At 40.6% G+C, this 21,418-nt stretch overlaps 1 protein-coding gene across 8 annotated transcripts in view; it reads right to left on the bottom strand.

The window, feature by feature from the left end:
• Positions 1-11,179: 11,179 nt before the first annotated feature.
• Positions 11,180-21,418, bottom strand: part of LOC145356936 (plasma membrane calcium-transporting ATPase 1-like) — a 259,985-nt gene continuing 249,746 nt past the window's right edge. For 7 of the 8 annotated variants that reach the window (XM_080209940.1, XM_080209943.1, XM_080209939.1 and 4 more), the window contains one exon: positions 11,180-19,704. In XM_080209940.1, coding sequence (XP_080066066.1) covers positions 19,399-19,704 — 306 coding nt within the window. In that variant the 3' untranslated portion in view covers positions 11,180-19,398. The remainder of the gene's footprint in view (positions 19,705-21,418) is intronic. The other variant, XM_080209947.1, reaches the window with a different exon arrangement.

Genomic DNA, 21,418 nt, shown 5'->3' on the forward strand with positions numbered 1-21,418 from the left:
CATTTGATGCAGTCAGCACTCCACTAAACAGGGCAAAGATGCTGTGTTCATCAAGAGAGCCCAATGACAACCAGATTGGTGAACTGGAACCATGTACAAATTCTCCTTCTGTCCAGCATAGTTAGAGGAATCACATTCAGAATTCAAATCCCCAGTCTCCTTCAGGGAGTCTTTTAAGATAAACCAGTGAAATCACTGTGTCTGTTATCTCTAAAAGAAATGAAAATCAGAGACTTGGGGAGGGGTTGGTGGAGATGTAACATAATGCGTTAATTCCAAATCATTTGAGATAGTATATATCATCTTGATTTTGCTCTTTCTTGTTAAACACAGTGGTAAGATGTAGACACGGGAAGTGATATTCCAAGAAAGTTGTTTTACTTCAACAGACTCTGAAACCAAGAATATTATATCTACTATGTGATTTAGATTATTTGTTACATCATACTACTTACAATTCTGTCCATGTTTGCACATATGGTTTGTATGATGGTTATGATGGAATGCAGCAGGATACATAGATGGAAGTTATAAAGTGGTGTAGCCACAAAATGAATAGCTGTAACTGTCAGACTTGATTCATTATTGTCACATGTATTAGTATAAGTGCAAAGTATTGTTTTTTTTCCGTACTATACAAAGCATACTGTTCATAGAGAAGGAAAGTAGAGAGTGCAGAATGTAGTGTTACAGTCATAACTAGGGTGTAGAGAACTTAGTGCGAGGTAGATCCATTCAAAAGTCTGACAGCAGCAGGGAAGAAGATGTTCTTGAGTCAATTGGTACTTGACCTCAGATGTTTGTATCTTTTTCCTGATGGAAGAAGGTGGAAGAGAGAATGTCTGGGGTGCATGCTGTCCTTGATTATACTGGCTGCTTTTCCAAGGCTGCAAGAGGTGTAGACAGAATCAGTGGATGAGAAGCTGGTTTGCGTGATGGACTTACGGTATTCAAAGTGAGGAGTGTTAAGTTATCGGCTTTGGATCTAGAGGAGGTGTGGCAGAGATTTACCCCAAAATAATACAGGAGTTTAAAGAGTTAAATTATGAGGCCAGGTCATACAAATGGGGTCCATATTCCGCCAAGTGCAGAAGGTTGAGGAGGGACCATTTGTACATTTTGTCACCACCAATGGTAGTGGAGAAATGTTAATCAAGCCCAATAGATGGCAGCTAAATACTCCATCTTTCCCCACTCCCGAAGAAAATCCTTCAATGGAATTGTTAATCAAGCAACATTTCCAACAACACCTACAAACCCATGGGATACATATATCATCAGTCAATCAAAAAAGCAAAGAAAGAAATGCCTCGCCTAGTAAATATGTATTGAATAAAGGAGTAAAAAGGAATGACCATGACTATGGGATCTCATGTAAATCCAAGACCATTTGGAACATCTTTTCCTTGGATCTTTCTTGAGATGTCTGTCCTGAGGAGATGGAGAACACTGTGCTAATTCCACTATTCAGGCCTGAAATATGCTTTCCTCTTTCCTGGGGGGATTTTGGGGAGGAAGATATAATCACCAGAACTTGGCTTCTCTGGTGAAAGTTTTATTTTAAAGAAAGTTGATATTCGTTATTCACATTTATACTTTTAATTTGCCATCCAAAAACGAATAAGGGGGAAGTTGGAGAGGCCAAAAGCAATTTAAATAGTCAACTATTCAAAACTAAAGCTATCACATTCAGTTATTAATTAACTGTCCGACTCATACAAAGAAAAATAATTAATAGTTTGAGATGTGTCATTGAATTGAAGGTAGAAGCACAACTTCTTCCCTGTTGCCATCAGAGTTTTGAATGGACCTACTGCGCACTAATTTGATCTTTCACCACACACTAGCTATGACTATAACACTAACACTTTCTCCTTTCCTTCTCTATGAACGGTATTCTTCGTCTGTATAGCATGCAAGAAACAATACTTTTCACTATACTAAGATATATAACAAGAAATAAGGTATTTCTTCTAGTATGATCTATTGGCTCTTATTAAATTGATTGCTCATTCAAAAAATAGAAAATATTTTACCTGACCATTAAAGGACCAATCCTCAATACCAGAACAGTTTCAACCCCACTGAGCTCCTGACTGCATTTGTACTATGCAAAGAGATAGCGAGAAATGGCCAGATATTGTTAACCATAGAATCCCTACAGTGTAGAAGGACGTTATCCGGCCCATCTAGTCTGCACTGACTCCCAAAGTGCATGCCACCTAGGTCCTTCCCTCCCCTCCGCCCTATCCCCAGGGGATTTTCACAGTAACGTCATTGCAGTGTTAATGTAAGCCCACTTGAGACACTAAATAAACCTGAACTTAAAAAGAAAACTTAAAACTATCCCTGTAACACATTTATCCTGGCCAATCCACCTAACCTAAACACCTTTGGACACTAAATGGCAACTTAGCATGGCAAATCCACTTAACCTACCCATCTTTGGGCATGAAGGGGCATTTATCATGGCCAATACACCTAACCTGCACATTTTTACCAACCGAGTCAAGAGCAACTTCCTCCCTGCTGCCATCAGACTTTCGAATGGACCTACCTCGTACTAATTTTATTTTTTGCTACAACCTAGCTATAAGAACATAAGAAATAGGAGCAGGAGTAGGCCATCTGGCCCTTCGAGCCTGCCCCGCCATTCAATAAGATCATGGCTGATCTGTCGTGGCTCAGTTCCACTTTCCCGCCCTCTCCCCATAACCCTTAATCCCCTCTCTTATCAAAAACCCATCAACCCGCTTCTTAAAAATATTTAGCGAGGCAGCCTCCACCACTTCAACGGGCAGAGAATTCCAGAGATTCACCACCCTTTGAGTGAAGAAGTTCCTCCTCAACTCCGTTCTGAACCGCCCCCCCTTTATCTTGAGGCTGTGCCCCCTAGTCCTACTGTCTTTTTTGAGCGGGAAGAGTCTTTCCACCTCTATCCTATCCATCCCATTCATCATCTTATACGTCTCAATGAGATCTCCCCTCATTCTTCTAAACTCTAACGAGTACAAGCCTAGTTTATTCAGCCTCTCCTCATAGCTCAACCCCCTCAACTCCGGTATCAGCCTAGTAAACCTCCTCTGCACTCCCTCCAGGGCCAAAATATCCTTGCGCAGGTGCGGCGCCCAAAACTGCACACAGTACTCCAGCTGCGGCCTCACCAATGCCCTATACAGCTGCAGCAAGACCTCCCTACTTTTATATTCAATCCCCCTCGCTATGAAGGCCAGCATCCCATTCGCCTTCCTGACCACCTGCTGCACTTGCAGGCTGGGTTTTTGCGACTCATGCACAAGGACCCCGAGGTCCCTCTGCACCGTCGCCTGCTGCAGTTTTTCGCCACGTAAGTAATAGTCACTAACACTGTTAACACTTTCTCCTTTCCTTCTGTATTAATGGTATGCTTTGGCTGTATAGCATGCAAGGAACAACTCTTTTCACTATACCAGTACATGTGACAATAATAAATCAAATCAAATTTGGACTGTGGGTGGCATCTGAAGCAGACACAGGGAGAAAGTGCAAACTCCACACAGGCAGTCACCCAAGATTAGAATTGAATCCAGGTCCCTGGTGCTATGAGGCACTAGTGCTAACCACTGTGTCATGCCATCCACAGTATTGTGTTTTTCAATTGCTTTTTCCTGTACAAAAAAGAAAGAAGTATAGGTTTAACCAGAGATTTATTTGTTGTTTAATAAATCTCTGCTGTTTAAAAGATATTCATTGTGACTTATTTACTTCAGAACACATTCAAAAATGCTGGATACACAATTTTTCATGTGCGGTGACCAATGGATTCAGTTATGCATCCTTGGGCATTTATTGGCTTACTAAACTGTGTAGTATTAAGAAAGTGCGCAAATTTCTGAACAGGATTGGTAAATAAGAAAAAAACATCTAGGGCCAATATCCAAAACAGGCATTAGTCCTAACCAGGGTTTTAACACCAACACTAAAGCAAATGCAGAAAATGCTGGAAATACTCAACAGGTCAGTCAGCAGCTATGAAGAGTAACAGAGGGACTGTTACAAGTCAATGACTCTTCATCAGAATAGTCCTAACACAGATTTGATTGTAAAAGTGAAACCAGTGACAGCTGCACTGACTTAAATTTGATCTGAACCACCCGACACAACATTGCATATTTCTGAAACCTCCATACATTTGACCCAAAGGGCAGAATTGCTTCTTCTGAATCTAAAAATCCAGTACCTCGCACTGTCCTCAACCTGGGTACCAGTCCCTGCCTCCCAGTTTCACATACCAGTGAGTGGCTACAATGTTAACAGATCTTGGTCTGTTGTCATCTGGCTGCTTGCACCGCACCAACTTCCCACGAATGAGACCCAAGGCTCAATATTGGGATTGCCGAGGATCTCAATTCAGGTGCAGCGAATGTATCCTGCCCTTAATATGCCACATATTAAGGCAATAGCCACATAGCTTCAAGAGGTAGGCACTGTGACAGAAAAGGACCTGGATTTTTTTATTTTTGGAAATTAAGGACAGAACTCACCCAAAAACGTGATTTGAAATCTTCTTAACAGTTGTCTTTAAAATTCCAAGGAGGGAATTTCATATTTTCTTACACAAGACTAATTTCATTTTCTGAGGAATGATGTGGAGATGCTGGCATTGGACTGGGGTAAGCACAGTAAGAAGTCTCACAATATCAGGTTAAAGTCCAACAGGTTTATTAGGTAGCACGAGCTTTCAGAGTGCTGCTCCTTCATCAGAGGTATCTTTCTACTCACCTGATGAAGGAGCAGCATTCTGAATGCTCATGATTCCAAATAAACCTGTTGACTTTAACCTGCTGTTGAGACTTCTTACTGTGCTCTCCTGAGGAAAATATAAAAGCTGTAAAATTCTGACAAATTTAACTTTAATATTAAAATTACTTTGTAGACTCTTCATTCTATTTGTTCTGTCAGGTTCAGAATACCCACAGCAGAATACATTCAGAAATGTTTAAATTGCCAGGGAAGTGTTCCTCAGCTTTGACAGAATGACCACATTGATAATCTTGGCGTGCCCCAGGCCTTGTTGGCTACAGGGGTTTAATCGCCATTCTAATGGCAAAAAGCAGCCAATCGCAAGGCAGGCCGGCCACTACTTTTCACACTGAAATGTATAAAATCAGAATACAGGGCTGGACAGATTGGACCCAAGGATGATGTTTCTTCTGGCTGGGGCAGGGTTGTTTCTAGAACAAGGGGTCACAGTCTCAGGATACTGGGGTTGGCCATTTGAGGCATAGATGAGGAGAAACATCTTCACTCAGGAGGGTGGTGAATCTGTGGAATTCTCAACGACAGACAGCTTTGGAGGCTAAGCCATTGAATATACTTGAGGAAATAGGTAGATTTCTCAACTCTAAAGGCATCAAAAAGTATGGGGAGAGTGTAAGAGAATGGCATTATGATTGAGGATCCTCCATAATCATACTGAAGTGCAGAGCAGGCTTGAAGGCTCAAACAACCTACTCCTGCTCCTATTTTCTTTGTTTCTATTGCTCTCATTAGCCCTTGATTGGCACTGAACCTGTAGCAGCCAGTGACTTAGGCGGGAGGTCTCCCAATCAATGAGGGGGCATATTAAGTTTATTAGTATCACCAGAAGACTTACTGCAATAAAGTTAATGTAAAAATCCCCTAGTCATCACTCTCTGGCACCTATTTGGGCACACTGAGGGAGAATTTAGTCAATGCACTTAACCAGCACTCTTTTGGACTGTGGGAGGAAATCCACACAGACATGGGGAGAACATGCAGACTCCGCACAGACAGTGACCCAAGTTGGGAATCGAACACGGGTCTCTGGCACTGTGAGGCAGTAGTGCCACTGGGAAGGCAACATTTATGAATCATTTCAGCACCAGTCAATGGGGTGCTGGATAAACAGCAGACCACCTTCTGCCTGTTGCACTGTACTAGACCCTCCAAATTTATGCCTGGGAGATGGCCAGAGAATTTATATGTTGTCCCAACCTGTCCAATACAACACCATACCCATTATTGAAATATGAATTAAGTGTAGTTTTGAATAAATACTGTAACTGCAGAAGGGTGGAATTTCAGCTCAATCGTATAGGAGTGGAATCCCTTCCAACTTAAATTTAATATTTTATGGGTGGCATGGTGTTAGCACTGCTGCCTCACTGCGCCAGGGGCTCGAGTTCAATTCTGGCCTCGGGTGACTGTGTGGAGTTTGCACTTTCCTCCTGTGTCTCCGTGGATTCAGGGATTCTTCCTCTACAGTATTGTTACCAATATGATTTGCCCAATATATATGCAGATTGAAGTCACCCATTGTATTTATTGTATGCATCTCTAATTTCCTGTTTCGTGGTGATGTTGGGGATAGTATTGTAGTTTTGGGGTCAAAATACAACCCTGTTAACTAAGAGGCAAAAAATGTTTCGCTCACCTCTGGTTTGGGCAGAAACATGAGGTTTTATCTGTCATTTTTCAATAAGGCTTTTATTGACAAGTCTGGTTTTTACAGCAGCTTAGAGTTCTTGTATTGGGGCATTAGGACTGTTTTGTTGGTAAACACATTTATGTTTGAGCCTAAAACCCTGTGTCCATGTAACAGTTACAATATCCCATTCGAGATGAAGTCATTATGTGGTGTAGGAAAAGAGAAAAATTTAGATGGAGAATGTCTTTTTAACAAAACATAAAAGTGACAACAAAATTTACCAGTCAAATTAGTTCCAATTCCAAAGTGCTTCTCGAGTTTCCATGTCCTCTTACACTCTCTCCCTTCAACTATCTAAAAATCATGGAATCCCTAAAGTGCAGAGAGAGGACATTTGGCCCATCAAGTTTGCACGGATGAGCATCTTACCCAGGCCCACTCCATGTTCATTTTACCACAGCCAAGCCACCTAACTTGCACTTCTTTGCTCTGTGGGAGTAAACTCGAGCACCCAGAGAAAACCCAAACAGGCTCAGGGAAAATGTGCAAATTTCAGACAGTTACCCAAGGCCAGAATTGAACCCAGGTCCCTGGCACTGAGGCCACAGTACTAACCACTATGCCACCCCTCGTCTCACATCCTTGATAACAACTTCAATCACCAACTCAAAAATACATTTCACCGCCTTACAATGCTGTGGAAAAAATAGTTTCACCTTTTCAAATCCTTTGAAATTTCTGAAAGGGCATTAATAGGATTTAATGCAAGTTCAAGGCCACTCATCTAGCTGATTATGTGGAGCACAGGGGGTTTGGGATGGTCAGCAAGTGATGGAAGGATGATTCAGGTTCATTTGAACAAATTCCATTTCCCTTCAGAGTAACCAAGATGTAGAAGAAAGTGCAGAGAGAGGACATTTCCATTTGGATAATTTCCATTTATAAAAGCATCATTTCACAACACGGCCCATAGCAAGTTACTTTCAAACATCAACCATTATGTATCCATTGATTCCATGAATAACAATGGGATGACGGGAGTGTTGGTATCAGTGAGGTCAGAATATTGATCAAGAGGTTGGGATAGATCCCTGCTGTTTTAAATAGAGCCAAAAGGTTTATAATGGAACAAGCATTATGAAGCCTCAGTTTTAACATTTCATCTCAGAGTGGCAAGCCAAAATGACAATATCAACCCAGGTTATGCTCAAGATTTGGGACTTAAGTTTACAAAATTCTGACTCGAGACAAGAATGCATCAATTTGAACCAATTTGAGTCATTAAAGGCCAACTCATTAAATGAGGTACTGTTCCTCAAGCTGTCAAGTGAGGTGTTCTGCTGGAGGTGCTCACTTTGTGAACAATCTCAGTTCAATATACATACAGGCCTTTGAGCACCCTTCGACCTGTCATTTTCTATCTTGCTCTCATGTTAACCTCTCTGTCCTGCAATGCTCTAACGGAGCTCGATGCAAGCACTGGGAACAGCATCTCATCTTTCGGTCGGACATTTTACAATCTTCTGGATTCAACACCAAGGCTGGAATTCTCTGGCTGTTCACACTGGCAGGATTTTTGGGTCCCAGCAGCAGTGCACCCCAGCTCGCAGGTTTCCCGATGGCATGAGGTGCCCTCAATGGGTAATCCTATTGACAGCAGTGGGTGGGACCAGCAAATCCCGCTGTCCGTGAACGGCATGCTGCCTTCCACTGCCGAGGAACACGTGGTTGAGAGGCCGGAGTTTTAACGATTTCAGATTGTAAACTCTGCCCGCATTCAATTTCCTCTCCCTTACACGTTTTAGTCTGGAACTTGGTATTTCTCGTTTCTTCTTTCTGATGGCAGCTTTTCATCATTCTGCCATTCACACCTCCTCCAAATGGCCTCCTTCTGCACTGGAACTATTGACAGATTCTAGGCACATCTTTTGCCTTATTGCTTACCCATTACCACTTCCTTTGACTCAGCACAACAAGTATTTTTGTCATTTAATTTCTCCTGCCTTCTGCTCTATCACAGACTTTCTTTTTGATTCTCCTCCTCCCCCAACTTCATCACCTTAAAACATTTTCCAGTTTTGTTGCAAAGTCATAGGCCTGAAACATTAACTCTCGCTTTGCTCAGGATGCTACTCTGACACTGCTCGAGTACAGCCAGCGCTTTATCATTTATTTTCACAGAAACCTTTTCCTATTGCACAATGTTCATATTAACCAACAAATTAATTAGAGACAATATGTCTTGAGTAAACAGTGAATGCTGGAAGAAAGCTCCACAAGTCTGGCAGCATTCACGAGGGAGAGAAAGCAGAGTCAACATTAAGCTGTTGAACTGAAGGTTGAATCCAGAGGGCTGTAACATGCTGAATCAGGTGGAATACTGCTCATCCAGCTTATGCTGGGCTTCACTGGAGCATTGGAATAGGCCAAGGATGGACATGTAGGCACGAGTGCAAGGTGATGAATTAAAAAGGCATTCTTCCTGGCCTGTTGAAATGCTCTAGGTGAAGCCTACACAAGCTGCAGAGCAGCTAGTAAAACAAAATTTACTGTGCTAAATACGGCAAGTAATAGTCACATCACACAAATGCCAGGCAATGACCATCACCAATAAGAGCCACTCTTACCACTGTCTCTTGACATTCAATGGTGTTACCATCACTGAATCTGCCACTGTCAACATCTATTGACAAGAAACTTAACTTGACTCACCACATTAACACAGTGGCTAAAAGAGATCAGAGGCTAGGAACACTGCCGCAAGTAGTTTACCTCCTCACTCCCCAAAACCTATCCACCATCTACAAGGCACACATCAGGAGTGTGATGGAATACTTCCCACTTGCCAGGATAGGTGCGGCTCCAACAACTGTCAAGAAGCTTGACACCAAAAGACAAAGCAGCTCACTTGATTGGCACCACATACAAACATTCACTCCCTCCACCACTGACACTCAGCAGCAGCCATGTATACTATGTACAAGATGCACTGCAGCAATTCAAAGATCCTTAGACAGCATCTTCCAAACCCAGGACCACTTCCATCTAGAAGGACAAGGGCAGCATAGGAACACACCTACAAGTTCCCCTCTAAGCCACTCACCATCCTGACTTGGAAATGTATTGGCATTCCTTCGCAGTCGCTGGGTCAAAATCCTGGAATTCCCTAATAGCTTTGTGCGTCAACCCACGGCACACGTGCAGGTGATTCAAGATGGCAGCTCACCACCACCACCTCAATGCAACTAGGGATCAGCAATATATGCTGGCCAGCCAGCAATGCCCATGTTCCACGAATGAATCAAAAAAATTGAGAACAAATGCCCGGATTGCTCCATTATCAGCATTTATCACATATCTATTTCTTTAAAAATGGCCACCCAAGTATTTAATGGACATTTGTGTCTAAGTGATAAACAGAAACAGTGAATAAGTCATCCACTGATGAGTGTACACAAAAATAGACTGCATTAGAATACCTTTGCACTTGTATAATGTTTGAAATGATACTTGAAACTTGCACATCTGATAAGTGTGAATTTAGCAAGATTTAGTAAATGTTAAATTTAAATTTCTGATTAAACACTTTACAGCTCTCAGGACTCACCACTTGAGTTCAAGAACTTGAGATTGACATTTCTCCTCCATCTTAACCCTTTTGTAAAAGAAATACCATACATTTTTATCTCCAGGCAAAAACAAATACCACCCCCCCTGCCATTCTTAAGTTTGCCACACTTTTTCTACAATTTCTCCTAGCTGCAGTTTAGTAGCTAAAAGATTTCCCTTCTCTCTATGCTGAAGAGCCAAACGGACTCAAAACATTAGGCAGGATTTTCTGGCTGCACTCACCCCCAAGATCAGAAAATACCATCCGAGGTCAACAGACCTTTGCATGCCCTGTGTCCCGCCCACCAGAATTCCTACAGTGGGTGGAATGGTAAAATTCCGCTCAACATCTTAATGTTCTCTCCCTACGGATGCTGCCAGGTCTGCTGAGTTTTCCCAGCATTCTCCGTTTGGTTTCAGATTCCAACTTCCGCAGTATTTTGCTTATTTTAATCTGTGGAATTCCCTGCCCAGTGAAGTAGTTGAGGCTACCTCATCGAATTTTTTTTTTTAAAAAGGCAAGGATAGATAGATTTTTGAACAGTAAAGGAATTAAAGGAGTGGGCAGGTAAATGGAGCTGAGTCCACAAAAAGATCAGCCATGTTCTTAGTGAATGGTGGAACAACCTCAAGGGGCCAGGTAGCCTACTCCTGCTCTAGTTCTTGTGTTTTTATTTCTAATTAACCTCTGTAGAAATGAGCTCACACAGTGGTGACTAACAACAAAATGTGCAAATTGGATGCTTGTCCAAATTTTGTTGCCATTCATGCTCCAGCTGTTAACGTACAAAACAAGGCGACACAGTGGCACAGCAGTTAGCACTATTGCCTCTCAGCACCAGGACCCTGAGTTTGATTCCTGATTTGGGTCACTGTCTGTGTGAAGTTTGCACATTCTCCCTGTGTCTACATGGGTTTCCTCCAGTTGCTCTGGTTTCCTCCCACAGTCTGTAGGGCCTGAACAGGTGCCAGAGTGTGGCAAGTAGGGGAATTTCAGTGACTTCATTGCAGTGTTAATGTAAGCCTTACTCGTGCCTAATAAATAAACTTTAACATTAACTTTGCTGTGTGGCTAAATTGAATGTTTAAAGCAGCCACTGGATCCAGGGCATAACCCGCTAGTAACTGAGACACACAATATTTCATTTTCCATTCCCCCAGATTCTTTATTTGCATTTACTCAATCGACATCTTTGTCTGAACTTCGCTCAACAGGAAAAGGAGAGACTGCATTCCACATGTTCATTTACTACAAAAATGGTTTACACATCGTCCAAAACAAGACACATTCCACCAACACACAGATTTAACTGAAGAGAAAGTAAAAAGAAAACAGTTACAGACCCCATTTGCATAGTTCAAAATAAACAAAAAAAGGTTTATTTACAACAGGATAAAAAAGTTATCCATAAACAACTGATGGAGAAATATTTATTCTTTTCTTTCAATACACAAAGATTGCAGGATACATTATTCTTCATGATTCACAAATGCAGGCTGCTTGTAAAAAAATACTCTGAAGCTTCTAGAATCACGCATTTTAAGGTTTGATAAATCATTGCCAATTTCTTTTTTTAAATTTGTTTTTGCTTCTCAATCGAATGTACTAGTCAGATTGTGGTGTGTTCTGGAAGAAGCTGTTTTGACTAATCATTCCATCACAAGAACCATATAAATACATGCAAAACATTTTACATAGAGGTTATGTCACTGGTAATAAGAGAAAAATATCAAAATGCAAGATAAAGCATCAGCACTCCAAGCTGAACTCTAATGTGGCAAACACACCAGGGTACATATTGCTCTGATCCACCACAGTAAGTCATGCATACCACATAATTATTCAGTCATTTTCTAAATTTTTTAATAAGTTTTTCTTTTTTATTACAAAAATACCAGTGTGTATTACACTAGCTACTGGATATTTCATAATCTTGCTCTCTTCTGCTCCAAAAGAAATAGTTTAGCTTCACTAGTGTATTTATTGAAGGATGGAATTGTCCAGAACCAAAAAATACATTTTCTACATTCAACTTGCACAATGGAATTGCATCACATAACTTCCTTCTGAGTCTTATTTCATTTCTTTATACATGGCACCTTCTCAGCTGAGCAAGAATAAGTCCCATTGAATCAGATGAAAATGGACTACACGAATGCTGCTGAGACTCAGATATTGATGCAACACCTTTTGCCTTTTTCGTTCAACATTTCACACTTGAGAACATTTGGAACCATTTGTTTCTTGGAAAACGGTAAACTGTGGAGGCAGAAGAATTGGATGTATTCTAACAACAGGATTCCCTTAGCTCCTAAACAAAAAAAAGGTGAGGAAGGGCAACCAAAGTATGACACAATTCCTTAGTAATGTGCGTTTGAAATTGCACCCAGATCTCTGCTGTTTGCTTCATGAGGAAACACAAAAACACACACACACATATACAAAGGGCACACACCAGTTAATAAGTATCCCATCTTTCAAGGCATAAGTTAGCGAAGCTGCACTATTTTTTAAACTCATCATCGAACAGGATATATACCTTTTTAAGCTACAGCACCATACATTTTATTCAATAACTTAAGCCATAGTGTGGTTTTTTTTAAAAAAAACTTTTCTAGTATCGCTCACTTTTTAAATTAAGCCAAGACGACCGAACATTTTATATAGAGAAACAGAATTGTACACAAAAGCAAAATTCTCAGACAAATTTTTAAGACCAACAAGATGTGTATGTATATATAAAAAAACTTCAGAAATGAGCATGATTTTATTATGATAGCATAGATGTCCCAAGTGACTGTCTATTGAGAGGAAATAAAATTGTCTATCAATAATTATCAAATCAAGGACTTGTCACCAAAATGATGACACTGCATTGTGACACAAACATGCATATATCCTGTTGCATAATCCGTTGCCTCAAAATTTTGTAAATTTCTTTCCTGCTTTAAAAAAAGGCTTCAAAAAAATTAAACAAACTGCAAGAATATTGGTTGAAAAGACTAAAGAGGTTGAATAAAGCAAGTGTCGGTCATTATTATCAAATAGAATGGAGAGATGATGTTTAGTGTCCTATATTCTAGCTCATCAACTTTAGATTTGTTTAAATCATACATGTGTTTCGGCTGTTAAGAGATCAAAGTTTGTTGGTAGATTTCTCCTTAAATCCCATAATCTTTTACTGTAAGCATGGCTTGACGAGGTTCGAGTGCTTGTTGCTGGTAAACAACATTAAGTGGCACACAGAAAAAAAGCTTTAACTTTGTTTTTGGAAAAATTCTAATCCACACAGACAACATCCAGATGCATTTATATATATTTTTTATATATATATGTATATATTTATACTTTAAACATCAAAAAGAAAATTCTGGGCCAGGCGAGGGTGGATTGAAAAGTCCTCAAAAAGCTGTCAGGAAACTGGCAGTCTACAATCACAATTGTGCCACCACTTTAACTGGTTCTTCACATTTACCTACCATTTACTATTAGGAAGCAAAGTCAGTCCATACAATCACTTGCTCCACAAGATCAAACCTTCAGGAAACTATTAAAATGTACACTCTTCAAGCAGCTTACCTGGCTAGATGATAAGGTGCTGGAGAAGATGGGGGCACAGTTTACGTACAGTTGAGAGAATAGTTTTACAACACTTGTGGTCCCAAAAGTTGTGGAAATCCATTGCTTTCCATGTTAAAATAATAAGTGGAGGTGGATTCTTAGTGGAATCAAAACCTTTTTACCCCAACCTGCTTTTTGTTTAATATTGGTAGTTAGCACTCCAAACACATGTGGGCATATAATGGGTGTTAGAAACAGAATACTTCATGTAATACTGTTTTCATTTTGCTTTGGAAGGCAGCCCACAACTCAAAAAAATAAAGCTACATTATATATTCACCAAGAGCTCAGTTTTGCCTCTCCTCTCTCATCCAGTGATGACTGATGTACAGGTATCCCTCATCAAGCAGCCAGCTACACCACCTTGGGTCTAAAGTGCAGTGGGAAGGGCGGTAGATATCCACTGATTCAAGCTGATACATCAACTGTGAACATTTAACACCAGTAGTTTAGTTCATTACAGAAATTACTAACTTAAAAGTAAAATTTCAGCCTGCTATTAACAAATCACAATTCTGAACTGCACACTTCCCAAACTACTTTCATCCATAAAGGCTATGCATTAAGCACTTCCCTCTGAGTAGCTAACAGCTAGGATAGACAGAAAGTTTGCGGTGTTCCTTTATCAATGTATAGAATACCAATATATGCAAGCATTGTTGTATTCTATAAAATTAGGATTAACTTATTGGTTGAAAGCTTTGCTACTGCTAGTCAACCTGAGGCGAGGGGGAACCAGCCTTTTAAATTCAATTTAACACCACGGTGTGGGGTAGAGGGGAGCTAGCTATCGAAAGTAGCTATGACACAGCTTCTAAATGAGTATACAGTATTGTTTCATTGACAATTTTATAGCTGTACTGGAATCTGAAATTTTCTTATCAATAATTTAGTGTTTTTGTGGTGGAGATTTGCCCAGATCTAGGGAAATATATTAGTGAAAAATGCAGCCGGAAAGGTCAGTGCCTCAAATCTGCGCCAGAAAGATAGAAGGGAGGGAGATGAGAGAAGTCAGGTTAGATAACAAACAATTCTTTTCAGCTTGATGCGAGTGCTGACTGAGACACTGACGCAGATATTTATAAACTCTGGAGGACAAGGGAAGGGAGTTAGAGAAAAATCTAAGATTCTGTTTAAAACCTGCATCACAACACAGTCAGTTACAAATTCAAAGATTCGGCGGTTTAATTTTGTTGGGCGGAAGTAGCAGCTGCGCTATCAAGCAGCATCGTCAGTTAGTTAAAACACCTTCAACTGTGGTGAAAAATAACAGTCAAGAAATGAGCCTGGAGTAATCTCTCTTTGCCAATCAATAAAGCCTCAAGCTATGGGTGCTGTTTGATAAAGGGAGACCCAGGTTATGCTGTGGGAGGTACATGACTTCACTGGTCTTTTTTTGAGACATTTCACATGAAAGCAGGTTTTAAACTGAAAAATATCCTCACTTTGAATGGCTGAGAACAAAACTGTCAATTGTTTTCATTCCCACAGCCTCACTAAAACAGAATCGACCTACATAAGACTTTTTTGAAGTCATTTTGTAGCTTCATGGCACATGAATACAGTAAAGAAAATTTATCATTCCTGGAAAAAAAAAATCATTGCCTGCAACTGCCTTATAGTGCGAACCATTTGGAAGCACAAATGCACACAAGAATAAATTGAGAATAAGCCTCATGTACATGAAAATAAACTTGCCAGCAACACTAGATAACTGCAATCAATTATCCAAATGCTTCTATGGAGCGTGGAAATACACAAATGCACAGGCATTAACTACAGAGGAAGATTAACGTCAACTCTTGACCCATGTTCCGTATTAAAATGATGGACTGAGGATGATGTACTTAAAGGTCAGGTGAATAATGACAGAGGGAAATTAGTCTTCAAACCTAAAAACTGCATTCAGCATCAAAAACGTAGCTTTTACTTAAAAGCCAGGACTCGTTTGCTTCATGTAGGTTACCACTTGAACTTCTTAGGAGTAGTAGATGACAGCCCCTGTGCTATTGCTTGCTTCAACAATTGACTAAAATCTATTTCCGTCAACAGCAACTAACAGGCACTGAACACTAATTCTCCCACAGCTCTGGAGTTATCAATGTTTCAATCCCAAGGCAGATTAACCATAATGATATCTTTGAACTTCCTGCACAGAAAATTTTATTCATTTTAATCTGAATAATAACCATACTTGTGATATGAACCATCGTGTTAACCTATTGACTGCTGCTTATCTCGCTTGGGAATCCCTCAGCGCAGAACAGCTGCTCTCTTGAAACATTTGATTATGAAACTGCCTTAATGCTGGTGCAATTGCATTGACTTATCTGGAAAATTAAACTTATGGCACTGACCTCACTCTAGCTTGGACCACTGAACATCCACATCTTTTCACGACCAGAGATTCTAATCAGATCTTTCAACAGACACCTAATTTCTCCAGCCTAGAATCCTATAGTAGAGGAGGAGGCCATTCGGCCCATCAGGTCTGCACCGACCACAATCCCACCCAGGCCCTATCCCCATAACCCCATGCATTTACCCTAGCTAGCGCCCCGACACTAGGGGGCAATTTAGCATGGCCAATCCACCTAACCTATCGCCTCTCTGGGAATACTAGACCACAAACCCATTACAGCAGGGACGGCCATAAAGATTTCTCTGGAAATGTTATCTAAGTCTGTAATTAAAAAGGTGTGGGCGTCTTGTTAAAGGAAATAAATATCCTAGGACTCGGAGTTCCACTGCAAGACCAAGAGAAGTAAATTTAAAGGCTTTTGTTTAAAAAAGAAAATCTTAAGTGAATGTCCACTGTAGCTCAGCAGTTAGTCGAATCAGTCACTGCACCTTTAGCAGCCAGCTAAACCCAATAGCCAAGCGAAGTTATAAATCGAGTGGGGTGCTATGTGAAAAAGTCACTGTTTACAAGATGCCATTTGAAGTGAAATGTTTAGGCAAATAAATAGAAATGATTTAATGCAAAAATAATTTACAGCATCTACTTCCGAGACTCTTCCAGTTAGACTCTGAATTCACCGCTCAGCCACACTGCTGTTAACTCACAAGATTAACTAAAGAGGGCTAAAGGTTTCAGGAGAGACCCATTTCAACATTCCTTCTATGCAAGTCTGGAATGGCAATAAAATGGGGAAATGCATCTCATGAAGCTCTGTGACAAAGCAGAGTTGTCTAAACACCAGTGGATCTGTGTCTAGGATCTAGACTAATTCACGACAGCTATCTTTTCTACAAATGATGCAATGTAAATAATTCAACAACTTTGCCAGCAAGGCGTGGACAGAAGAGATTCTGGGTTGGGCACAAACACGTTAATGCAAACGATACACTTTGAGTGCATAGCTATAAAAAGATAGTTAAGTGAAAGCTGGACTCCTTTGTCACATTCTTTTACAACTCAACATTTTCTATTAAAGCTGCAGTATCCTTTTTTGGTTGGTTGATAGACTACAATTATAATGATCAAAGACAAATGACAACCCATCTCTCTTGCTTACTCCTGCATTTACTGTGAACTGTAATTATTTATGGTGTCTTTACACCCAAGGAATAGTACAGCAGCCTTTAAAAATTCACTTTGGCAGCTCTATACCCACTCCCATACGGGGGGAAAAAAAATCTGTAGCTTAAGGTAATAAACATAGAAACCAAAGAAAATTAGATAACTCTGCATTTGCCAATGTCACAAAAGATTTCAGATTGGAAAATGATGAGAAATATTGTCTGCATGTAGCAGTCCATTTTATCTTTGCAGACGTAATCATATCAAAGGGGGTGGAAAGGAATAACTCTCGACAATTTCCCAGTGGACAAATACCTCAGAGAAGTTGGGGGCTTCGCAAAGTTGTGGGAGTTGGCCAAGTACAAAACTTTGTGCCATCATCTCAAAAAATTCCATGGTCTCAACAAGCTCTTGATCTGTCCCAAGGATGTCTCCTCACTCAAATTTCTGTATCAATGTTTGCATGATATTGCGAGTGTGAACCCGTTCAGCGTCAACCTGTTCAATAACCACCTAACACTACAAGTTGATGCTGGAGCAAAACGGTTTGAATTGCTTGATCACTAATTAACTCCCCTTGCTGGAAACTTCACTTAACTCTTGTTGTGCCTTATCAAATTCCTTTTATCTTCACTCAGAACACTACACTGGCTAAATGTCATTCATTTCAGGGAATTCTGAAGTCATCGATGCATGGCCATTATTTGAGGAAGTATCATGTGCAAAGTCAGATACAGGCAAGCGAACAGGTTAAATGGTAATGTGCATGATGATACAGTGGGTTTGCTGATGTTCTTAAAAACAGCTCTGTACGTGAAACTTTCGCACACATTCAAATGTTATACTTGTAGGCCATTATGCGTACCTCATACCACCTACCAGTTAAGCCAATCTATTCTGGTTTGAGTGTATGCATCATTAGAAAGAATCCCAAATTACAATTTAATAGACAATATTGCCATTGTGGAACTGGAGCCCCATTGCAGCACGACATAGCGAATAAGCTGCCTGAAATGTACATTCCAAACCAAATTCTTACTAACTTGCTTATCCACTTTCATTGAAGAAAGGTCCAAATACAAAAGAAAATTTAGAAGGTCACAGGTCTTGAGAAATTGTGGTCAAAGTAACTCTACAGTACGTCAGCTGTATTAAATTGTAGGACTGAAAAAAAAAAATCGCTTCCAATTGTCTCATTTAGACTGTCAGTCTCAGACATCGGTCACCTTGTCAGAAGATAAAACAACTTCAGCGTGCACCTGACGTTCCCACACCACCAGCATATCGACAGTGGTTAGATTCTGCTTCCACTTAACTTCCTGTTTAAAATCAAATGTCTGGCAGCCAACAGCAACCATTTAAAATGGAATCCGTCACCCCGCCGAACCAGAAAAAAAAACAAGTACACAATCTCTCCCCTTTCCGCGCCACCTCCCCACACCCAATTGTCTAAAGTTGCTGATTGAGCAGCTTTCCCATGGAGACTAGCATCTCTGCTGGCCACTTCATCGGGTGGCCTATGGTAGACATGCATCGCACCTTGCCAGGAGACAGAAAGACAGTTTTAGTGTACAAGTGAAGTTGAGCACACATCCAGCACATTAAAATTTAGGAGACTTTGACTCTTGCGTAATTCAATGTAATTAATATTGGAAGCCACCTAGCAGTTGGCTGCAGAAAAAAATGAACATGAAATTGGTCAAAGTCAAATCACTTCTAACTAGCACTTGGTACTTTAAGTCTTTCCCCCCTGCCACCCATTTATACAACCCAGACTATGGAAACAAATCCAGTTTGTCATAGTGGAAACTGCAGGCTCCAGGAAATGTGTGAAAGCTCCCCCCCCACTACTCCCCCCAAATATCACTTCACCGTTATTGAAATGTGTGGCCTTTCCCAATTTAAACAAATTGAAACTGAAGTCTCGTAAGCTCCAAAGTGCTGATGACAGGAGTATTAAAAAGCCTTTATAAATTACTCTCAACTATTATCGCTCTGTGTTCTTCTGGCATGGCAGGCTGGTCTGTTTTTAAAACTTAGATGGCATTTCACGTTTAAATGGCAGAATGCCAAAAACATTCCCTTCACCCGATACAAGATGCTTTAGGATCTGAGGATTTCCCATCAATTTGCCAACTAACGTACATTTTTTTTTTGCTTCCTGCAAGACAAGACAAAAATAGTGTGAAAGCTGCAAGTTCAAAAGGCTGGGGGTCAGACTGACGTCTCCAGACTGTGTAAGGGGCTCCCTGGAGCGGGAGAGGCAAACTTGCTAGCGTCTGTGAGAGGGAGATTAATTCCACTGTCAACAGCGTTGTTATTCTTATTGGGTGGGCTTGGGGCACCACAGTTGGCAAGTCCATTGATTTCTACGTCAGTCTCATCAATCAGTGGGATTCGAGGCTCGTCATCTTCCATTCCGAATTCTGGGTGGGTCATGAAATTGTGGATGGAGCTTCGAGATTCCGGTTTCTCTATCCCCTCGTACAAGGAGCTACGGAACGCATTCACCACTTTGATCTGTAGGGGAAGAGGAGCCAAAAAGGAAGAAGTTAGAAAGGCATTTGATCTTGGTAGTCAACAGTGGGAAGGGTTTGTTTTTGGCGCACAAGTGTGCTGTGAGAATGGAGATTGTACAAGTTGCCCATGTTAAGTGGTCAGGACTGAGTGTAGTGGAAGCTGTAAATAAAAACAAAAAAAAAAATCACACACCGGAAATGTAACTTGTGACAAATGGAGAAAAATCAAAATTAGTTGTTCAACAAAAAAGTTCCAAAGATATGACTTTTCCATGCTTGTATGGAGACTATACTTAATAGGCAATGCCTGATTTTAGAGGACGACAAATTGGTTGTTAAACGACATCCCGTTCTTTAAGCTAAATGGTTCAAAAATGTTCCTTCATCAGCAAAGCTAAATTCCTGATGTCAGTCAGGAGGTGAGAACATCTGAATAGGTCACTAACAAATTTAAAATAAAATGTGGAGGCGTCTCATTAAAAAACTCAATTTAACAACAATTTAGGACATGTAGGAGCTTTTATAAAACAAACAATTGGAAAAACAAATGGAAACCAAAGTCAAAAACAAGGTTCAGGTGCACTACCACAAGGGAGGACTGAAATAAGATGAAACAGATTTTAGAAATAATACGGGGTATAACCTTGAAAAGACTGAGCTAGGTAGAGGTGAATCTCTTCCATGAAATGTTGTGGGCTTCCAGACCTCCCTCCTCCCCATCCAATAGCTGCAAATGTGGTGCAAAACTCCATAATGGTGACCAACTGACCAGAATCAAAACCTCAATGGTGTTCAGGAGTTAGATGACCCTAGGCTCTCTTCACCTTACGCGGGGGTGGGAAAGCAAGGATCCAAACTAGGCATTAGCCTGGATGGCAATGTAAAGTTTGCATTCGTAACTCTACGATACAACACAAGGGTATCAAAGCCCAGCTGTACCACTGATACAACCTTTGGGGTTAATCAACACTTAACTCACTCCATTGGTTTTAAGTGCATTCTCAGGCTAACACAGGGGATTAAAATATTCATCACAGCATTTGTCATTCACACACGCACACCACAAGTTTGTACAGAATGGCAGAAGGTAACCCAAGAAACGTGGGGCATTAAATGGTGGTGTTAGGACATCAAACTGAATAAATGACACAAATTAACAGAAAACTAGGTGTTTTGGATTCTATAGTAAGCAGACAAAGAAACAAATGAGTATAAATGGGTTGCACTGTAGACACTAAGTTTTACTTTTCCATCTGGAAGGGGGTCCATCAACAGCTGCAAGTGCCATTCTAAAGATGGGAGCACTGGATTATTGTGAAGGTACCACTTACTGCACTGAAATAAAATGGACCAAAAATCACTTAAGTTGGACATTGCCTTTTAAAGCAAAGTGTACGAAGAATGTATCACTTCAACAAAGACGACAGGGGGGAAAAGAAATTACCACAATCCAACTAAACTGCACAACACAACACAATGGAACCATGATGCATAACAACCAGGACTCAAATCTTCCCCATGCTAATCATCAAAATATCTTATTGCATGGTCGGTAACTTTTATTGGTTAAAAACCAGCAGGACAAGCTGAACGTCACAACACACAAGCTCACAATCAGCAAGACGCAAGCATGCAGTGCAGCGACAGAAGGTGTAAACATTCGAGTATAGGCCCAATATTCAATCCTGCGGCACGCCTGGCGCACTCGCAAAAAA

This window comes from Carcharhinus amblyrhynchos, chromosome 22, assembly GCF_965287045.1.
Source record: "Carcharhinus amblyrhynchos chromosome 22, sCarAmb.v2.hapA, whole genome shotgun sequence".
In the NCBI taxonomy this organism is placed as follows: Eukaryota; Metazoa; Chordata; class Chondrichthyes; order Carcharhiniformes; family Carcharhinidae; genus Carcharhinus; species Carcharhinus amblyrhynchos.